The 22,344-nt window shown below is 43.6% G+C and overlaps 1 protein-coding gene across 4 annotated transcripts in view; it reads right to left on the bottom strand.

The window, feature by feature from the left end:
• MBTPS2 (membrane bound transcription factor peptidase, site 2) overlaps window positions 1-22,344 on the bottom strand; it is a 93,012-nt gene that overhangs the window by 44,098 nt on the left and 26,570 nt on the right. For 3 of the 4 annotated variants that reach the window (XR_011446296.1, XR_011446297.1, XM_070291447.1), the window contains exon 1: window positions 2,285-2,691. The exons of the other annotated variant lie outside the window; for it this stretch is intronic. Coding sequence is in view for 1 of the 3 variants with exons in the window: in XM_070291447.1 (XP_070147548.1) it covers window positions 2,285-2,359 (75 nt within the window). In the remaining 2 variants the exon portion in view is untranslated. Of the gene's footprint in view, window positions 1-2,284; window positions 2,692-22,344 lie in introns of those variants that run through there. 4 annotated transcript variants of the gene reach the window in all.

Below are 22,344 nucleotides of genomic sequence, written 5' to 3'. Positions count from 1 at the left end.
TTCCTTAACATACTTTGGGGTTGGGGAGACAGCTGCTTATATGCAGCTCAATAAACAGTTTATCATTAGGAAAGTTTGAAGTCCTTGAGTAATGTAGGATTTGGGACAATATAAGGCTGCTTTATATACACTGCTACTGACCTCTTATTTGTTATAGTAAGTATGATAAGTATTTTGTCATATAGATGCCCATCCATTTGAGAAATTTCTGTCTCTAGAGGATATTTCAGTCTTATCAGTCATAAAATATGATCTGAGTGTGAATATAGGTATGTGTTTGCCTTTGGATCCATAATGTTCTCTGCTCTCAATCTTCAGGTGAAGTTTTAAACCTGTTTATTTTCTAGGACTTGGAAACGGAGAGTGACACACCCCTCCAGGTGTCTACTGAGGAAATCCTAGACAAACTATGCATAAAACAGCAGACCAAGCTGGGAGCAGAGAAGCTAAAGGTGCAGGCTCCTAAAACCCAAGACTTCTCCATTCCCCAGGCAGATACTTTGAATGAGAGTTAGGACTTCTGCTCAAGGAATAGTGCTCTCTTAGGGAGTTAAGGGCTGTTACTGAACTTAAAGTGACATCCTGATCACCTCATACACTGGACTAGACTATAAAGGTTTGAAAATTTTACTTTTATTTTGGATTTCTGTCACATATGCAACATGAAATCATGTGAGTTTGTTTTTTCCAAACAACAAAATCACTGTGTAAATAAGCACTGGCATGCTTATGACATGCTAAGCACTATGCCAAGTGTGTGCAGAGAAAGCACCTGGGGATCTTACGAGGATGCAGATTCTGATTCTGTGGGTCAGGAATGAGGCCTGAGAGTCTACATTTCTGACAGTTTCCCAGATGATGCAAGTGCTGCCAGTCCTTGAATCTCAGCTTGAGTGACAATGGGCTCTATGTGGATGAATAACATAATCCTCTCTACAATATCAGGAAGTCTTTACAACTATTACACCTATTTTAAAGATGAAGAAATAGAGGAACAGAGAGAATTTTTGCCCAAGGTCACAATGGTTAGGAAGTGGCAAAGCCCAGCCCCGTGCTCTAAGGATTCTACTGTATTATCTTTACACTTTGCAAGTTTTGTTTCCCTGGTGGCTCAGACGGTAAAGAATCTACCTGCAATGCGGGAGACTCAGGTTTGATCCCTGGGTGGGGACGATCCCCTAGAGAAGGGAATGGCTACTCACTCCAGTATTTTTGCCTGGGGAATTTCATGGACAGAGGAGCCTGGCGGGCTACAGAAGTCAGACATAACTGAGTGGCTAACACACTTTGCAAGTTTAAATGCAACAAAGTAACATTAAGTATCATTTCATTCTAACATTAAACTTAAAACACACACACTAAACTACAGTATTCTATTTAAAACGGTATTCATAACATGAAGGTTTGAACTAGTCATAATTGGAACTTTCATTAAATATTAGAAAAGTTACATGATTTCATTCCTCGCATACAATACCCCCAACCCCCAATATGCAACTTCAAAAGGCTGCTTGAAGTCTGTGGTCAGACAATTAATATCCGCTACCCAAGTAACTTAAGAATGGGCTGCGTACGAGCGGTCTGCGGCGGCGGAGGGGGACGGGTATTAAGTGGCGGGGCGGCGGGGGGGCGGGGGGAGGTTAGCGTGAAGAAACGGCGTCTAAGATACAAAGTAGAATTCGAGCAGTTAATAGTTATCTAAATCCTCGCTACCTGTAAGTGCGGTCAGTTATCTAGCGGCATTGGCAGCAGTAAGGAACGGGCTAGAAATGCAGAATCTTAGGCCCCCGGCCTAGATCTGCTGAATCAGAATGTGCTTTTTAACCGGAACTGCAGACGATCGTACGCACTTTAAAGTCTGAAACCACTGATGTAAATCACACCTTGATTTACCAGATTCTCTGGAGAGTCGCGACCTTAAAGATAACGAGGGCAAACAATGCCTTTCTCAGGCAGACATTTTATTTTCCTCTCAGGGGCAGTGTGGTGGGGTTTGGCGAGCCCTCCCCAGCCCACTACCGGCGCCTCCCGGGCAGGACCCGATGGCTGCGGGGCCTACGGAGCCCCGCAATGCGACCGCGGCTGTCACGCAGGTCGCCACTCCCTTCCCGCAACCAGCCGGGCTTTATTTACTCCACCGGACCGCGCGCCACGCGGAAGGCCGCAAGTGGACACCGGCCGCACGGCTTCCGTTCCGGGAGGCACAGAGCAGGGGAAAAGACCTCGGGTCCCGCGCCCTGACCCTGAGCACCACGGGCTTGGGCCTTAGGCCCGAGGCCCTCACCTTCAACACCAAGTCGGTCAGGTAGACGGCAGTCCAGCCGCCCACCACCACTACCACCAGCGATACCGGAATCATGGCAGCGGCGGGGGCAGCGCAGGGAAGGCGAGCGCCGGCGTCCTCCCTGCGAGCTGCAACCAGTTGACAGCGCGGCGCCTACAGCCCCAGCATCTGAGCAGGGACCAAGCTGCCAAGGGTTCCTTTCTCGTAGTGGCCTCGTTTCCTTCCGGATCCTTCTGGTGGGACACTCGGCCCGCGATGCTCGCACCGGAAAAGTGAGCGGGGGCTTATTTTCGCGGAACACTTGGGCGCCACAGCCTAGGCATCAGCTAGCTTACGGCTTCGAGCCCTCTAGCGATTTGTTAGTCTTTGGCCCTCCCTGCTGTCTGGTCTCCATTCTCTCTGGTTCTGGTCTGGGGTGTGTAGTTCCTCTTAATCTAGTGAGAGTTTGGGATCATCCGAAATAATAATCGTCTCCGCCACTCAGACTGTCTTAGGTATCCAGATTTAAATTAATTATGTTCAATCGTTCTTTTTATTGAAACGTTATTTACACACAGAAAAAACACAATACAGATTTCAACTGTTTCGCTGAGTTTTGATAACTTCCATGTACCCTAATCAAAATAGAGAACGTTTCCATCTCGGGAATTTTCTTCTCTCGATTCTCAGTTAACCCTCTCGTCCTCCACCTATTCCTACCCCTCGTTTTCTTTGTAAAAACTTTGTGTAAATAGAATCATACAGTAAGTACTCTTTTGTGTCTGGCTTATTTTGTTCAACATATTTTGAGCTTTAGGTTCATTTCTCAACCTTTTCCATTATAAAATTTGAGATTGGTGCTACGTTAAAAAAAAAAATTTCTAAACACCCTTACATATTTTTGTATGTTGACATGTACTTGATTATATATTGGCCTGGAGCAGTGGTTCTCAACCTTGGCTGTAACATTAGGATCACCAGGGAACTTTAAAAATTCCTGTTGCCCGTTCTATAGCTTAGACCAATTGAATCAGAATCTCAGAATGGGACCCAAGCCCCCGTGTTTTTTAAACAGGTCATTCTACTTTGCAGGCAAGATTGAGAACCAGTCAACTAGATGATTTCCAATGAGAAGGAAAACTAATATTTATAGAGTTGTGTGTGTGTGTGTGTGTGTGTTTTGCATTCTCCTAATGCCCAAGCCTTTAAAAGTTAAACTTGTTTTAGCTCTCTGAAAAAGCATCAGCAGCAATAGTAATACTGATACCGAAATATTGAGAATACCATCTTAAGAATCCCAAATAAAAATGCCCCCTCAGCCTCTTGCAAAGTAAAAATACAGTGAATACAAGAAACCTGTATGAGAGATACTGCTACTCATTTGCTTCACTCTTCCATACTTTTCCTAAAGTTTTAATAATTTAGCACCATTTCTTCCAAGCTTCAAGAAACCTTATGATTCAGTTTTACATCTTCTTGCATATATGTGTGTTTATGTGTTGTAATAAAATGTTTCAATTTATTTTGAACAAGTGAAGTCACTCAGTCGTGTCCAACTCTTTGCGACCCGGTGAACTGTAACCCACCAGGCTCCTCCATCCATGGGATTCTCCAGGCAAGAATACTGGAGTGGGTTTCCATTTCCTTCTCCAGGGGATCTTCCGGACCCAGGGATCGAACCCAGGTCTACCGCATTTCAGGCAGAGGCTTTAACCTCCTAGCCAAACCAAGCTGAGTATAATTATAAAAGTTTATATTCAAGCATCCTGTGATATCACAGTTTTCCATGTACAGGTATCCCAAAAGTCTTTATGCAGTTTTAGGTTTTGATAATTTCAGAAGTATAAATGCTACAAACTTGAAAAAGCATCACTTGAAAATTTATTTATATTTCTTTTACAGTTATTTAACTTGGAGAATTTTGAATAATTTTAAATTTCAAATTTTTTAGTCCAAAGGAAGGCAAACATTGACTGAAACAAAAAAACTGAATTATATTTACTGTTCAAAAATTTCTGAGACCAAAGAAACATGAAAGAAATTAAAAAAATTTTATTTTTCAAGTGATGTTATGTGTAAGTTCATAGAGTTTGTACTTCTGAAGTTATTGAAGCTTAAAACTACACTAAGACTGTTGCTACACTATTGTATTTGAACTGACTTTTGTTTGCTCTTGTATAAGGACTGTAGTTTTTAACTGTTTTTTCCTATGATGAGAAAATTAAGAATTAAAGTGCTTCTCTTTTGTTAGCCTAAAGCCTTGTCTGGACCACTTGCTGGGAAAAAAACCAGATACTTTGTGGCTATCTGATTATCCAAAATATGTAGGAAATGAGTTGATTGTGTTTTTCTGTTCCCAACTTAAATTTTTACTTATTCAACTGACTTGATGTTCACATTAGGGATCCAGCAGTCAAAACAAAACACTAAATAGAATCCTGCTGGTTTCTGAAATTTATCAGTCATGGAAGGCAGCTGGTGGCAGCAGAAAAGACAAGATAGAGGATGCAAGGTGGCAGTAAAAACCATCTGTATTCCAGAAGATCAAGGTATTCTCCTTAGAATAAATGTGATCTACTTTACAAATAGTTTCAGGTTTCTGTCAAGTAATTGTCTTAAAGAATGCACAGTCAGGCTTTTATTCATATCATTTTATATAGCATATATTTTTAGAGGGGCACCAAGTATACATTTTGGCTGAATGGAAAATAGCTACATATTAGGGACTTTCGTGGCTGTCCAGCGGTTAAGACGCCACACTTCCACTGCAAGGGGCGTGGATTTGATCCCACCCCCCTGAAAAAAACAGCTACATGTTAAAAATCAGTATTTGGCTGAAGCAGAATATCACTGTCATATAATAAACTTCTGAGATACCAGGATCAACATGAACTATAAATATTAGATAATACTAATTTTAAAATACAACAGTTTTGTTGTTAAATATAAGTATTCAGATTTTTAGAGTTTGGTGTTCCCTTCAAGAATATTTATTTCTCATCAACTTCTTGGGTCATTATACTCTACATTTATGACACTAACTTATATCAGCCAAGATAAGCTTGGGAAACCAGCCCTAAAATCCCATTGGCTTAAAATGACAAAGAGTTACTTTTTGTTTGTGCTACATATCCAACATAAATTGGTAGACTGATGCAGATTCCATTTTATCATGCCCAGTTCTCAAAGTGAGGCTCAGGATTTAATGCAGCAGAGAAAGAGGACTAGAGTGTTTATCACTGGCAGAAAAATCCTATGACCAGACATGCACACATTACTTCCATTTCTGTTTCATGAACCTAAAGTAGTCAAATAGATGTGTCTCACTTAAAGGGCAGAAGGAGTATAATCCTCTGTATACCTAGAAGTAGAGAAGAATATACCTGGAAGTAAACATGAGTGTCACCTACCACATAAGTAGATGCTCTCTTTCATACAATTGGCTTTCAATAAACCAGTCATCTGGGTTTTTCATTCTCTGTTTCAGTTTTGTTTCATGTAGACTAATAGCAGCATCTTCCTGGAGTAGAATAATAGAATCTTTTCAGTCACTACCATGTAAGAAATACTTGTACTCTGAAAAGGTCGATTTGATTACTTCTGCCTCAGGTTCCTGGAAAAGGTCAGTTTTCATTCCAATCCCAAAGAAAGGCAATACCAACGAATGTTCAAACTACCGCACAATTGCACTCATCTCACACGCTAGCAAAGTAATGCTCAAAATTCTCTGAGTCAGGCTTCAACAGTATGTGAACCATGAACTTCCAGATGTTCAAGCTGGATGTAGAAAAGGCAAAGGAATCAGAGATCAAATTGCCAACATCTGTTGCTGCTGCTACTGCTGCTAAGTCACTTCAGTCGTGTCCGACTCTGTGTGACCCCATAGATGGAAGCCCACCAGGCTCCCCTGTCCCTGCGATTCTCCAGGCAAGAACACTGGAGTGGGTTGCCATTTCCTTCTCCAATGCATGAAAGTGAAAAGTGAAAGTAAAGTCGCTCAGTTGTGTCCGACTCAGCGACCCCATGGACTGCAGCCCACCAGGCTCCTCTGTCCATGGGATTTTCCAGGCAAGAGTACTGGAGTGGGGTGCCATTGCCTTCTCCGCCAACATCTGTTGGATCATCAAAAAAGCAAGAGTGTTCCAGAAAAACATCTACTTCTGCTTTATTGACTATGCCAAAGACTTTGTGTGGATCACAACAAACTGGAAAATTCTTCAAGAGATGGGAATACCAGACCACCTGACCTGCCTCCTGAGAAATCTGTAAGCAGGTCAAGAAGCAACAGTTAGAACTGGACAGTTAGAACAGACTGGTTCCAAATCAGGAAAGGTGTACATCAAGGCTGTATATTGTCACCCTGCTTATCTAACTTATATGCAGAGTATATCATGTGAAATGCCAGGCTGGATGAAGCACAAGCTGGAATCAAGATTGCCACGAGAAATATCAATAACCTCAGATGTACAGATGACACCATCCTTTTAGGGCAGAAAGTGAAGAAGAACTAAAGAGCCTCTTGATGAAACTAAAAGAGGAGAGTGAAAAAGTTGGCTTAAAACTCAACATTCAGAAAACTAATATCATGGCATCTGGTCCCATCACTTCATGGCAAATAGATGGGGAAACAGTGGAAACAGTGAGAGACTTTATTTTCTTGGGTTCCAAAATCACTGTAGATGGTGACTGCAGCCATGAAATTAAAAGACACTTGCTTCTTGGAAGAAAAGTTATGACCAACCTAGACAGCATATTAAAAAGCAGAGACATTACTTTGCCAACAAAGGTCTGTCTAGTCGAAGCTATGTTTTTTCCAGTAGTCATGTATGGATGTGAGAGTTGGACCATAAAGAAAGCTGAGCACCAAAGAATGGATGCTTTTGAACTGTGGTGTTGGAGAAGACTCTTGAGAGCCCCTTGGACTGCAAGGAGATCAAACCAGTCAGTCCTAAAGGAGATCAGTCCTGAATATTCATTGGAAGGACTGATACTGAAGCTGAAACTCCAATACTTTGGCTACCTGATGTGAAGAACTGACTCATTGGAAAAGACCTTGATGCTGGGAAGGATTGAAGGCGGGAGGAGAAGGGGACAACAGAGGATGAGATGGTTGGATGGCATCACCTACTCGATGGACATGAGTTTGAGTAGACTCCAGACATGAGTTTGAGTAGACTCCAGGAGTTGGTGATGGACAGGGAAGCCTGGCATGCTGCAGTCCATGGGGTTGCAAAATCCGAGTGGGAGTGCCTGAGGCCGGGGTGCGCTGCATGACCTTCAGCCTTGGTTTCCCGTCTGCCGTTTTCCTTTTGAGTTATCTATCTCCTTCAGATATCTGGTTATTTTGGCTTATGAACTCATATTCCCATGGAGGTACTGGCTACTTGGCCTGGTAGTATCTATAGGTAATGGCTGAATGCCAGCCCCTAATCTGCGTCAACTCCCAAGTTCAAGAGAAATAGCAAAAAAGTATTCCCTGTAAGCAAAACCTCAAACAAGGCAGTAACTCAATTATGTGCTGGGGCCAGGATGTGAAATAGAGTCTCCTGTTAATTCTAGTCCCAGGAAGCAAATTCGTGGGTCAGGGGTACACCTTTGAACCCACTTGGAGAAGGCAGCCTCCATAACTATAAGGATCTGAGGGAGCACAGCCAATAAATAAATAGACAAATTTAAAAAAGCAGTGTGCCGGCCTTATATAGCACTACATCCAGCTTTATAAGAAGAGCCAGCAAAATTTTCATTTATTTAGCACTGCTTCGCTTGCTGTTTTTTTCTTTAAACAAATTTTATCCACCTAGTCTACTCTTTTGTATTGAAGCATTCCACGTGGGAAGGCCCCAGGGCCTTGATGGAGTGAATTCCCTACAGAGGCTTCATAGAGACCCAAGTGTGAATCAGAAATAAGGGTGGAGGGAGGGGACATATGTATACCTATGGCTGATATAAGTTGATGTATGGCAGAAACCAACACAATATTGTAAAACAATTATCCTTCAATGAAAAATAAATACATTAAAAAAAAAAAAAAGAAACAAGGGTGGCCAGCAATGGAGCACTAGAAAAAAACAGAGTGAGCAGGGAGATATGGGCAGTGCCTTTCTATACACTGTCATGAGGAGACAGTCTCTAAAACTGACTAAATGAAGCACGCTAACTTCTTGACCAAGCTCCTTCTGGCTAGCAGTGTTCAGGATGAGCAGCCCACCGTGCCTTCAGGCCAGCTGCAGCCTGTGTACTCTCAGTACACCTTCAGTTCTGGAAGTTTCAATAAATACCCTCCAAGAGGCCTGACACTTCATGAAATTAAATCAGGTTAGGAAAACCTAATTGTATTTAAACTCTCTTTCTTTGCTCCAATTCCATATACCTCAAGCCACCTTCTGATAAATAGACACACCATGTAGCTTATTTAAAGGAAAAAGTATACTGATCAGACAGTTAAGAAAAAACAAGTCCACAAAATAGTTATTATTTCTCAACAAAAATTAATCATGATGCATATTCATATGTATGATTTTGTCCCTTGTGGTTAGTGTGAATCAGGATCTCTGAGAGAAAGTTCACAGACGGTAACAACAAAGAGCCAGACTTAGACCAGGGTGGATTCATTAAGCCCTTCTCAGCTGTGTACCTTCTTTCCAGCATCTACAGTTCAAATGGTGAGTATGCTGATCCCTACTGATGGAGAACATAAGACCACAAGCAGCAGGATGTGGACACTTGAAGTGTGGTTTCCTATCCCAGCACTCTCTCAAAACTCTGCCTCAAAAGTCAACAGCAGGGACTTTCCTGGTGGTCCACTGGTTAAGACTCTGCCTTGCAATGTGGGGGGATGCGGGTTTGATCCCTGTTGGGGAACTAAGATTCTTCACGCTGTGGAGCAACGGGTTCCACGTGCAGCAACTACTGAGCTGGAGTACCACAATTAGAGTCTGTGCCCTGCAAGGAAAGATCTCACGTGATACAACTAAGACCTGGCACAGCAAATAAATAAATTAAAAAAATGGGAAGTCAATAGCAGTTTCCTGGTGGCCCAGTGTGATGTCTTCTCAGTCTTCCTCCTATACTCTCTTTGTTACTCAAAACTGTTGACCACCACCTGGGTTCCTGGGAGTGCTATCTGAGGTAGTCCAGACTGGAAAGAGATGGGAGGGTGAACTTGAGCCAAAGTTGGGAAACTAAGCACAAAACCCAAATATTTATTAGTCATCTCCTAAATATGGGTGCTAGGCATATTCTTTTAGGTATCTGACATATATTAGTGAATATAAGAGACAAACGCCCCTGCCCACATGAATGAATATAAGTGACTCCAGGAACATTAAGAAAGGACTGGCCTCTATGTTCCTGTAGGGTTTTTGTTGTTGTTGGTTTTTAGTTGTGCTGGGTCTTTGTTGCGGCGCGTGGGCTTCTCTCTGGTTGCAGCCCACAGGCATCTCTAGTTGTAGGGTGTGGACTTAGTTGCCTTGCAGCATGTGGGATCTTAGTTCCCTGACCAGGGATTGAACCCACATCACCTGCATTGGGAGGCAGATTCTTAACCACTGGACCATCGAGGAAGTCCTGTTTCTGTAGGTTTTATTCTCACTTTTATTATAGTACTTCCAACATACTATTGCAATAGCTTGTTTATATATCTGTCTTGCCTTCCTGTACTGTGGGCGTTGGGATGTCATATCTTATTATTCTGCCACACAGCAGGCATTCAACAAAAGCCAGTAGAATAAATACCTGAATGAACAAGTGAAGCTGAACTGCTAAACAGGCTGTTGAGTTCTAATGTCTTAGCGAGATTATGCTTATCATGGTATTAGAGGAAAATAGGTTTTATGTTAGAAAGAAAAAACCTCACAAAACAAAAACACTGCACTAAAGGAATATCAAACAGCTATCAGCGCTTCTCTCTGTCCTTTCCTGCTGACACCCTAGGCAAGGCTACCATCATTTCTCTCTGGATTAACAAAACTATCTCCCAACTGGTCTCTCCACCTCTTCTAACCTGTTCTCTCTCCTTTAGTCTCTTCTCTATAATGGAGCCAGGGAGCATTCTAAATTATAATTATGACCATGTCACTCCCCTCTAGAAAATTGTGCCACTGTTTTGTATTTTAGTCAGGTTTTGCCATGTAACAATCCCAAGTCTCAGTGACTTACCAAAAGAAAAACTCTTTTCACGCTCTTGGGTCTGTAGGTTGGTGGCAGTTCAGCTAGCCAAGGCTATTTTCAGCTGAGTAGGACCCCAGACTTCTAGTTGGATTTAGGTCTAGTTCATCAAGTATCTGTCATCCTAAGGCCCAGACTGAAGGGGCAGCAACTACATAAAGCATATCCTTTTCTTAGCTGATCTCAGGACCGCAGGAGGGGGAGTCCAATTGAATGAGCTCCTTCAAGCTTCCTCTGGCATTCTCTGCCAACTTTCCATTGGCCAAAATGAGTCACATTGCTAAACCCAAAGGCAGAGATGTGCACTCTGCCTACTGTGAAGCCATGGTCACTTCTGTAGTATGAATGGATTGAAGAAGTGAGAATAACAACGAATCCTACTTTTCCTTGACCTCAGGGTCAAGCCCAAATCCCTTCACAATTTTTTTCTTACTTTTCCACTTTCTTCTCTTGCAACCTCTCTACCTCCTTCACTGAATTCTTCTCACTCTATTCGCCTGACCATCTTTCAGGTCCATTTATAGGAAATACTATCTCTCACTTTCCAGCCTTCTTCCATGCTCCTGCCTTGTCCTGACACACTCTTCTTTCTCCCTTCCCCACATCTATCTTTCCGCCCCTATTTACTCCAAAGGTCTCCCAGACATCAATGTAAATATCACCTCCTATAGGAATGAATTAGTTGCTGCCTCTCTGCATTGCCAAAGCTCCAACACCTGATTTTATCAGAGTCTTTAGCACAGGCATTGTGTTTTTTTTTTTTCAATTTAATTGACTATCTTCCCTCATAGGCTATGTGTGACCTTCATGAGGTTGCAAACTGTGACTCTATTTCACCATTCCCAGCACCTAACATCATTAGTGCCTTCCATAGAGAGAGTACTCATTTTGTTTTTATTGGGTTGGCCAAAACGTTCATTTGGGGTTTTCCATAACAGCTTACGGAAAAACCCTAACAAACTTTTTGGCCGACCTAATACTTAATGAATGTATACATAAGTGAGGACAAACAACCAAGAATGCAATTTGGTTTGAGGATCTGCTCATAATAATATAGTTTGAAAAGTCTAGTATATATATGTGTGTGTGTGGAAGACTCATGGCAATGAAAAATGTGCAAAACCTTTGTATTTTTCAAAGTCCTCTGTGCTGTTTATTTTCATCACACATATCTCCCCTTTGTTAGACTTTTGTCCACACGCTACATTGCAAGACAGCCTACAGGTTACCCCAGTAATTTGAAGAGAGGCTTTACCCTGTGGCTGTAATAAAAAAGACAGAACTGGGCTGATAATGTTTGCAACAGTTCAGAGGATGCAGCTGGAATACTGATCAGCTCTGGTGGCTGATTGGATGTCCAGGGACAAAGGCATATCTCCCTTAGGAGGGAGTGGTCGAATCTGTCTTTGAGAGATACACCGCTCCAAGTTATTTATAGCCAGGAGACTAATTCTTAGATGAATTTCGGAGTGAAGAGACCCAGATGTTCCTTGCTAATTTTCCTTTTTAGAAGGTGTCAATTTATGTAGTCTGGCTTGAGGGCTGGGAGGGTCTATCAGTCACACCTGACTAGCTGCTCTGCATGAAAATTTGAACAGTATTGTTTTGTGTTCGGAATTTGAGGAAGAAAATTTAATGAAAGACAGGAACCACTCCTAGTCCTCAATAAAGAGCAGACAGGAAGGCTGATTAAGGATTTGAAAGTGATTTGTTAGAGGGTGTTTGGGGGGGGGGAGGGTAGGGGTGTGCATAGAGGGGTTGGGAAAAGTCATGGAAGAAACCCAAATCTTTCAGGGTCCCAGCATATGGATTTGTTTACTTCAAGAGGTAATTGCCAGCTGAGGCCCATGTTTTTGAAGCTCATTTCAAATTCTGATGATAGAGAAATTATTCCTTTTTCTGATGATGAGAAATCTGATCCAAGTTGCATAGGCTTAGAAGCGTCTCTGGTAGTAATTTGCTAGATTTAAGGATATAGGATTTCACAATTAGATTCTCATTTAAGAGAAACCATCTTGCTTATTTAGAAAATTAGTCTTTTATTAGTCAAAATGGATTTGCTTCTGAGGCCTAAACTACTTGGACTCATTTCAGGCAAATGTTTTCTAAGAGCTGAGTTCCTAAATTGAAAGAGAAACATAAGCCAACACAATAACATATTTAATGAACTGCACGAATGTGTTGGAAAATTCCCATCCCAGCCAAACAGTAGAACAGAAATCATAACCAAATGTGCCAAACCGCTTCTGTTTTTCCCAAAGGCCCAAATCATCCTGGGGCATGGAATTGACTCATGCATTTATTGATTTTTTATTTTCTGAATTTCTTACATAAAACCTGATCCTTTAAAAACATGGGCTGGTTTTTCTGGGCATGATTGGCAACACAGAATTGATTATTTCTCAAATGAGATCAGTAATCCCTTTGGGAAGAGTGTGTGTGTTTGTGTTTGTGTTGGGGGGGTTGGTGGGAGATGGTTATGAACAGACTTTGGAAACTTCATGTTATATGCAGGATGTGGAGACCCTCTAGATTGTATGATTAGCCTCTTCCTAACCCTGGTGGCTCAGTGGTAAAGAATGTGCCTGCAATGCAGGAGACGCAGGAGAGCCAGGTTCCATCCCTGGGTTGGGAGGATCTCCTGGAGAAGGAAATGGCAACCCACTTCAGGATTCTTGCCTGGAGAATTTCATGGATGGAGGAGCCTGGCAGGCTACAGTCCATGGGATTGCAAAGAGTCAGACACGAATAAGCATCTAAACAACAACAAATGTACAATATCTCCCGTCCTTTGTGTTGTGACTCATCAGCTCCCGATTATTTCAAAGGTTACCGTGAAACTCTCAGCATAGCTGCTTAATGACTGCCTTGGAGAACTCTGCCCACCTCCTCACCCACAGGACACTGAACATTCCAAGTGGAGACGAGAATTGATCTGGTGGCCAGAGAGAGAAGCCCAGCAGGGCAGGGCCTGGATGAGGGAGAGCAGGCTGGAGGGAGAGGCCTGTTTTGGATCTGGAGTCCTGGAGGATCATCATCTACAGGGTGAGGAAATGACTTCTGAACACACACAGTTCTGAGGTTCCGGGGATAAGCCCTGGAAGGAGTGTATACATGGATGGATGATCTGCTGCCCACGCTGTTCTGACTCAGGCCCCTACATATGACCTCTCCTTGCGCTTCTCCCCCTAGCATTCTTTGAGCCCTTGTAAATCAACCTATGCCAGTGTGGCTGCTCAGATATCACCAGGTTCTTGGGTTAATATGGGAAAAGACTTAGTGATCAGAGACACATGAGCCTCCTGGATCTCCTGCCCAGCAAGCAGATGGAAGATCACTGTCACAGCACGTTGCAGACCCAATTCTGCCAAACACACAAGTACTTAGAGCCAACAGTCCCCAAACAGGCAGCCTGTTCTATGAGTTGACCTTACTGTCAGTTCCCTAGTTGCTCCTACAAGCCCCTGGCCTCAAAGGTTTAATCCAGGGTGGACTCGGCACTATTCTGAAGACCAGCGAGTAGGTCAGATCAGGCCCCGCTGTTCTTTCTGAAGGCAGCACACACCAGAATGCTGTGCCCACATGTTAGGCTGCTGGGTATGCGGGATTCCTGTTCTTTCACTACTTAAGAGTTATGAGCCCCATTCAGTCTTCCCAGCCCATCACATATCTTGAACATCTCTCATTTGACCATTGGGAAATTCTTTCAACACCCCTTCAGTTAATATAAAAGTCCCAGGGCAGATTCAGATGGCCATGTTTGCATAGCTACCTGCTGAGGGTGGATTACTGATTAGAGCCCTCCAATGTTCACTAATTGCCCCTGGAGTGTACATTAAAGTATGTTTTCACTCACAGATTTAGCAGTTTCTGTGCTCGCCCTGCACTAATCCCCATAAGTGATATTATAAATATACTCATCAAAAGAAAATAACTCAGTAAAACTGCTGCCCCTCAGTGTGATGCAGTACGCAGGTTATTAAGCCATTGTTTCTCAACTCCAAACTCTTCTTTGTGATGCTAGGGTCGGTAGGGATTCCACAAACATGTGTGCTTTGCCAGCTGTCAGCATTGGGCTCTGCACAAAGGGGCACTGGAGAGACTGCCAAGCTGGGAGACAGAGAAGGGATGGTGCCGTCTGTGTCTGGCATTAGCCGGCGACTATACTTTATCAGTAGCCATGGCTTCCAGCACCAATTGGTCCCACTTTCCAGGTTGTTTATAATCCTCTTGGAGCCAGCTCGTCATCCTCTCCTCAGTTCGGCGAGGCTGTCTTCTCACGCCTCTGAGGCACCAGCCGAGCAGCTCACCCCTCCGGGGTCTGGGTCTCGGCTCCATGGGGTTCTTTCTTTGAGCTCCGAGGCTCCAACAACTCTGACTTCTTTCCTTTGCTTTCTCAGTCCCAGGGCCGGTACCTGCTTCTTGCAGTTATTGTCTTTGTCTTAGGTCAGTGTTCCCCTTTGGCTTTTCCAACCCTCTGACACCTGCTTTATAAAACCCGTATATTAAATTTTTCCTGTTAAAACAACTGATCTGGGCTCTATTTTCAGACTGGACACTAAACAGTATGCTGCTGCTGCTGCTAAGTCGCTTCAGTCGTGTCCGACTCTGTGAGACCCCATAGACGGCAGCCCACCAGGCTCCCCCGTCCCTGGGATTCTCCAGGCAAGAACACTGGAGTGGGTTGCCATTTCCTTCTCCAATGCATGAAAGTGAAAAGTGAAAGTGAAGTCGCTCAGTCGTGTCTGACTCTTCACAACCCCATGGACTGCAGCCTACCAGGCTCCTCTGTCCATGGGATTTGCCAAGCAAGAGTACTGGAGTGGGTGCCATTGCCTTCTCCAAAACAGTATAGTCAGGGTCTAAAAATAACAGAAGCAGAGAAAATATTCCAGGAGATTTATGAAGAAAATTTCAAATCAAAAAGTTGGTTTACATGGAAAGGACTAGTGGAATATGATTCTCTTTGGATAGCCCAAAATCTAAAATGTCAGTATGGTATGCCTGTATGAATAATTATGAAGATTTTCCAACATCGAGTTATCACAGTGATCTGACAGCAGATACTGGGGAGGTCGGCACGAAGCTCCTAGGTGTTACGACACTGTGCTAGCTAGTCTCCCAAAATGGCCCCAGTAATTCCTTCTCTCTATGCACATGCCACTCTTCATAGCAAGGGCATAACTTATTTCCCCTCCCTGTGAATCTGGGCTGGCCTTTCAACTCACTTTATGCTGATATTCTTGGAATTCTGGGTCCAGTCATTAAGAGAACTGGCAGTTACGCTTCTGCTTCTGAAGCTGCTCACTCTTGAGACACTCCCTTCTCATAACCCAGTCACCATGCTGTGAGAAGCCCAAGGCACGTGAGGAAGCCATGTAAAGGAGAACTCAGATATGCTGGTCAACAGCCCTAACTGAGATCCCAGTGGACAGCCAGTATTTACCACAAGCCTCATGAATGAGACATCTTGAATGTTCAGACCTCTTGGGCCCCCAGATGACTGCAATCCTATGTGACATTATGTGGAGCAGGAGAACCATCCAGCTGAGCTCAGTCTACCAAGGGATTGGTGAAAGAGAAAGAAGTGGTTATTTAAGCCCCTGGATTTTGGAGACTGTGTTTGCTGCAAGAAAGAACCAGGACAGACAGGAAACCCAGTTCCTAGATACTGGGAAACTAAGGTCACTAATAGGAAATTTGGTGACACAGTTACTGAGGTTGCTCAAATCCATCCTAGCAGGAGTATTTGTACTTCTACCAAATGATTCCTTTTAAGCTAGCACAGGAGGATGAAATTTCGATTACATTAGCTGCTACCAGAGTTTAGGGAAGGGTCTAAGTCCTTTGATAGGTTGCCTGGGCGATGGAAGATGAAGCACGTGGACAGTGAGTGAAAGGAGACAACAAAGATGTAGGCAAAATTGCCTATATAGAAATGGATAGGAATTCCCAGAGTGAGTGAAGACAGGAAAGAGAAGGGCAAGTAGAGAGTGAGAAAGCAAGGGAGCAACTAAGCAAGGACTTGAGTGAGTGTGAGGCTGAGAATGAGAGCAGGGTGAACAGGCAATCAGGCAGCAGGCTGGATACCTGAGAAATTCCTGGTGGGGGGGCGCTATGACTTTCAGAACAAGGTCATCTAGTACTTGGCATTTTCTGTAAATTTAGACCTTTGGGGAATGTTTTCTGTTGAAACTGATGTGGCAATGAGACCAGAGACTCAGAAATTTTTGAAATAGGAACATTTGACATTTACTAAAAAAAAAAAAAAAATCATTTGAGAAGAAAGGAGGAGAGCAAGTCCCAAGCCAGAGCCAAAGGTTAATTTGCCTGAGTTCTTAACATCAGTTTTACCATTACTCTTATTTATGAGTACAAAATTCAAGATGCCCACCCCACCCCTCCCACTCCTTTCCAGAAATTGTGTTGGGATCCATAGGGAATGGAGACTCTTGTATTCATAAATGAATAGAGATGACTTTGAAAAGCAATTCAAGTATACATTTGAAAACAAAGGGAATCAAAGTAAATAGAATGACTGTTCACGTGGAAAAATATTCAGGTGACTACTTAAAAAGAATTACAGTAGTCACTCAGAAGAACAGAGGAATTAAATGTTGAAAGAACAAAGCATTAAGGATCTCTTGTTACTTCGGTTTTTAACTTTGGGGACACATGACACAGAATTCTTTAGCTTTTGGCATAGCTGATTTCCCTCAACTGCATGAAGGATGAGGGGTTGTATTTCCCTCTTGGACTGAGACGAGAAAACAGAACAGGAAGAAATGTGTGATCAGCAAGAGCTGGAAATCTTACCGAGAAGTGGTCAGGAAATACAGGAAATCATGAGCTCCCAGGGATCTGCAGACATTTCGGGACAGCACTGAACTTGTCACAAAGTTTGGGAAGACCTGAGTTCCCTCAAAGCCACAAAACAGACCCAGGTGACAGTTATAAGAGAGTTCCAAGAGAGGATTAGAGCCAGTGGTGCTAGGGGTGTTCACTCCATGTTCTTTTCTCTGCATCTAGAATGGTACTCACCAGCTCTCCTTGGGAGAAATGAGGACAGAGTCACTTGAATCGTCTGTTCTGGGGTTCAGATGTGGAAACCTAGTGGAGATGGAAGGCTTTTTATAGCCTAGAGTCTGAAGAGTTTTAGAGTCTTCAGAGTAAAGTTTTGGTGATGTGCTTCAGGCTCTGGCTGTCTGTGGATCCCTAGTCTAGCCATCGTGAACCTCTGGTCTCTAGGCTGGAAGGTATTTTGAGAGTCATGGAATTCAGTCCCCTATTGTCCTGATTGTACAAATGAAGCTCAGAGAGGTGAAGTGACTTGGGCAAGGTCAAGAACTGGTTATGCAGCAAAGCTAGAAAGGGAATCCTGCTTTTAGACACTCAGTCTAGGGCTCTCCTGAGAAATGATTCCATGTATTTGTGGTAGATTATATTCAGTTCAGTCACTCAGTCGTGTCCAACTTTTTGCAAGCCCATGGACTGCAGCACACCAGGCTTCCCTGTCCATCACCAACTCCCAGAGCTTGTAAAACTCATGTCCAGCGAGTCGGTGATGCCATCCAACCATCTCGTCCTCTGTTGTCCCCTTCTCCTCCTGCTGTCAGCCTTTCCAGAATCAGAGTCTCTTCTAATGAGTTAGCCCTTTGCGTCAGGTGGCCAAAGTACTGGAGCTTTTTCTATAGATTATATTGCTATCCACCCCCCCCATACTTCTTTTATTCTCTCTCTTCAGTACCCCTCTCCTGTAGTTTGTGAACTCTGTTTTCCTTTTTTACCTCAACAGCCTGAGTGAATATGACATGGAGCAGAGCTGTGCTCGAAGTGTAGTGTGAGTAGACATACCCTTTGCTGGCTGTCAGCCACTGAAGTTTTGAAATGGTTATCACAGGCTAACTTAGCCATTCCTGAATTTCTATTGCCTTGTAAGCAGGCTATCTTGCAAGAGAGGCAATGTCTTATCCATTGGTCTGCCTGGAAACTATCAGCACACTTGCACTGAAAGTTATTAATTTGGAATGCTGCTACTAATTCACCTCCTATGAGTCTGGGTTACATCTGAATGGATCTAATCAACCTGGTTAACTGAAACATCAGAGCCAGGAGTTTAGAAAACAGACAGTGACCTTGAGGCCTTCCCTGAATATCCCTTCCTCCACTGGACAGAAAGCAAGTGGAAGAGGAAGTGAGGAGAAGGGGGCCAGGCCAAGAAAGGGATTTGGCAGGTGATGTAGATGGTGAAATTTCCTAACTTCATACTTTTGTGAAGGGCCAATCTTGAGACTTGAGACTTAGCTTTGTCCTTGAGCCTTAGGAAGTTCTTCCCTACCTGGTCCCATTCCATATAGCCCAACATCTCACAGGAGGCCATTTCTCATCTCTAATCAGGGGCAGAAGGAAAATTTAAGGTGGTGGCTATCGGATTGTATCCTAAATATTTAAGTTGCAATTTCCGTCTAGCAGTGCATAACAAAGTCTTCATTCTATACAGCTTCTGTTTTTCATAATCAAATTTAAATGTATCAAGGAGATTGACTTGGGTTATTCATTGGTTATAATTTATCACATTATGTCATTAATGTCACTGACTGTGTGTCATTAAACTGAATCAGCTTAGGGTGAGGTAATGGTGGCCCGAGAATTAGATTAGGTCATTGAAAATATTGTATACCCGTCCCATGATTCACACATATCCAGAAGCAAATCCCAAACACCAGATTTAGGTAAAATACTGTTTTTGAGCTATTAGAATTTTGATATTCCCCTCGTCAGAGGCTGAGTTACCTAAAAGTGTTGCTAAAGTCAGAGGATGATTCACATTGATTATTACAGTCTGAAAACTCAAAATCATTAAACAGACCTCATATTTTAACTCAAATTTTTTATATTTTATGAAGTCATGAGTAACCTTTAAAAGGAGCCCTGAAGGAAATCTACATGCATTAAAATGAATTTCGTATTTAGTGCTTCATGGACAAGAAAGGCACAAAGCAATTAAAACAGATAGGAGCAGGCTTTGTGTTTCAAATATCGATACCTCATGACTCCAGTAGTTGAGACAAAAGGTATTTAATGTCAGCATTCGGCAGGCAGCCATAAAATCTGACTGAAGTCACTGCATGAGAAACAAGATGTTTTATTTATGTATTGTCAAAAGTTCACAAAGACTCCATTATGTGGGAATGTTCGGTATAACCTAAGTGACAACTCCATTCTAACATATGCCATGTCTGATCTTGCCTGGTCCAGAGCAGCCCAGCCATGGGGACTGCTCTATTGACAAATATTTGGATTAGACATTGCCCACTTAGGCTTCTTAGGAACACAGCGTGTTGCTGTCTAGATGGAGTAGTCCTCAGTGCCCGATGGGTGCCACCACAACCTACCACCAGAGCACTGGGGAAAAGCACCAGACCCTGGGGACCAATGACAGAGTGAATGACAGTGCCTGGCGTTCCTTCAGCATCCACGTGCTTCCTACTGCCACTGTGAGCTACATTTTTGCAATGCTTGGTTCAAAGGACTGCAAAGTTTACATGGTAAGAGGAAGGGCAGTGGTGAAGAGCAAGGGTTTTGGAATCAGGCTGCCCTATTTCAAAACCTGTCTCTGCCATTTATTAGCTGGGTGACCTTGAGCAAGTTTCTTAACCTCTCTGTGTCTCAGTTCCCTTGTGTATAAAATGGGTGGGATGAGAACAGTACCTACTCACAGGGTTGTTAACGAGGATTACACGAGTGTGGGCAGAGAAAGGCCATAGAACATGCTGTTCCTGGCTCCCAGTAAATGCTACCTAAGGGTCAGCTGTCACTGGTTAGCTGTCATGGACTCTGGGGACAGCTGCTGTGAGTTGGAATAGAATCTTTCAGGAGAGGGTCTATCTGGTTTATCAGGACATTCAGTTGCCAAGACACCTAGACAGCCTATCACAGGAGCTAATTTGAGGCCCTGGCCTTCCCAGGGGTGCCCGAGGAGACCACCAATTTAGGGGGAAGTTTCACAAAACTTCGTTGCTGGGTAGGGCTTGGCAGCCTCTGCATGGTAATGCCCCGCCCCCCCGCCCCGACCTGAGCAGAGCCAGGGCAGGAGTTCCTGACATTGATACAAAGATGGACAGTAAACTGGTGGCAGCAGCTAAGCTCTGGAAAGGGCATGGTGATGGACTTCACCATTATTTCTCACATGAAGGGAGGAGTATTTCACGCACACGGTTTTAGGTTAAAAGGATTGTTCCAGAAACATTTGTCTGTGCTAAAAACCCTTAGCCAGGGACTTCCCTGGTGTTCTACTCCCCATGCTGAAGGTTCAGGTCTGCTTCCAGGTCAGGGAACGAAATCCTGAATGCTGCAATGGAGAGCCCAAATACTGCAACTCAGATCCGGCACAGCCAAAAAAAAAAAGTGTTTACAAAGACCTTTAGTCCCACACAGGCCCTGGGCCATCTAAACTAGTGTTAGAAGCCCCATCGTTGTTGGAAATGGGCCCCTGGACTTGGTCTGGTTGCCCACGCCTGGTCTCCGGAATGCTGCCGGGTTGGGGGACCATGGTGCCCAGTATATTCCAGCAAGCTGCAGCCTCCTTGCCACGTGGTAGGAGATGCTGTTGGTTGGTAATCCTATAACCATTCCTCTTTCTCCTTTGCCGACCTTACACTGTAGTAATGCACAATTAAATACCTCGTGTCCCATGAGTTTGAGTAAACCCCGTGAGTTGGTGATGGACAAGGAGGCCTGGTGTGCTGCAGGCCATGGGGTTGCAGAGTTGGACACGACTTAGCGACTGAACTGAACTGATGATGGTGCCAGAGCCCAGCAGGAAGGAGAAAGACTCCTGTCTTTCCTGGCAAGGACTCGGCCGTGAAAAGCCAGGGGACTTTTTGTTTGCAGCCCTTCTAGCTTAATTTCCCCTCTGTAAAGGTCTTCTCCTTCCCTTACTGGGGTTGGGGGTGGAGGGAGCGAGGGGCGACTTGCAGGCTGCTCACATGGTTGCAGACCCCAAATTGCAATTCTCTGCTGATCCCTGGATACAGCCATCTTCACTGGAGACACATCTGGCAGTCTATTTCAGGTCAACACTACAAAAACTATGTTTTTCAAAAGGATGATGAGAATTGTTGTAAAAAGTTTTATGACAATAAATGTGACAACCCATTAAAAAAAATACCATGTGTCCTTGCGGGTAGTCATGTGACACAGCTCTGTCCAAGGAGACATAAGGAGAACTCTCCGGAGAAATATTTTCCCCTGTTTCTGCCTTTGGGGGCAGTTATATGAGGATATGATACTTAGAGCTGTGGTGACCATTTTGTGTCCATTAGACAGCAAGTCCAAGGGCGAGAAAGCCAATACGTGGAGGAATGGTAGAGTGGAAGGATGGAAAAAACCTGAAATATCTATGTTTGTGTTGAGATGTTGAACAAATCCTGGGACTACTTATCTCTGGATTCTTTATTTTTTAAACAACAGATGCTCTTAACGTTTAAGCCGCCGTTAGCTGTTTATCTGTCACTTATAACCAGAAGCATTTCCAAATGATACCGTAACTCTTAACCTGTGTGTCTAGTTTATGTACCTGAACTACTTCTTTTCTCCTGATTTGCACCACTTTTGGCCCCAATTCAGGCCCTTGTTTGAAGAGGCAGAGCCTTCCCAGCTCTTGCATATCCCTCTCTCCAAGGTGCTGGAGTAGACTATCCTTAGCCACTGGCCAAGACCCAAGGATGTCTCACTTGCCAGCACTCAGGTGGAGACTCAGGCTAGAGAATCTCACCATGGCATCCCATTCACTGAATCACACCCCTTCTGTGTTGTCCTTCTAGACTCAAGGCTTTATTATTATTTGGAACACTGTCATTTGAACTAGAGGTCACCCAAGGCAAAGTCAGCTCCCTTGGTCCTAGCCTTGCCCA

The sequence above is a fragment of the Ovis canadensis genome, chromosome X (genome assembly GCF_042477335.2).
Source record: "Ovis canadensis isolate MfBH-ARS-UI-01 breed Bighorn chromosome X, ARS-UI_OviCan_v2, whole genome shotgun sequence".
Lineage (NCBI taxonomy): Eukaryota > Metazoa > Chordata > Mammalia > Artiodactyla > Bovidae > Ovis > Ovis canadensis.
The sequence above is the reverse complement of the archived record's forward strand: the minus strand, read 5'-3'. Positions and strand labels throughout refer to the sequence as shown.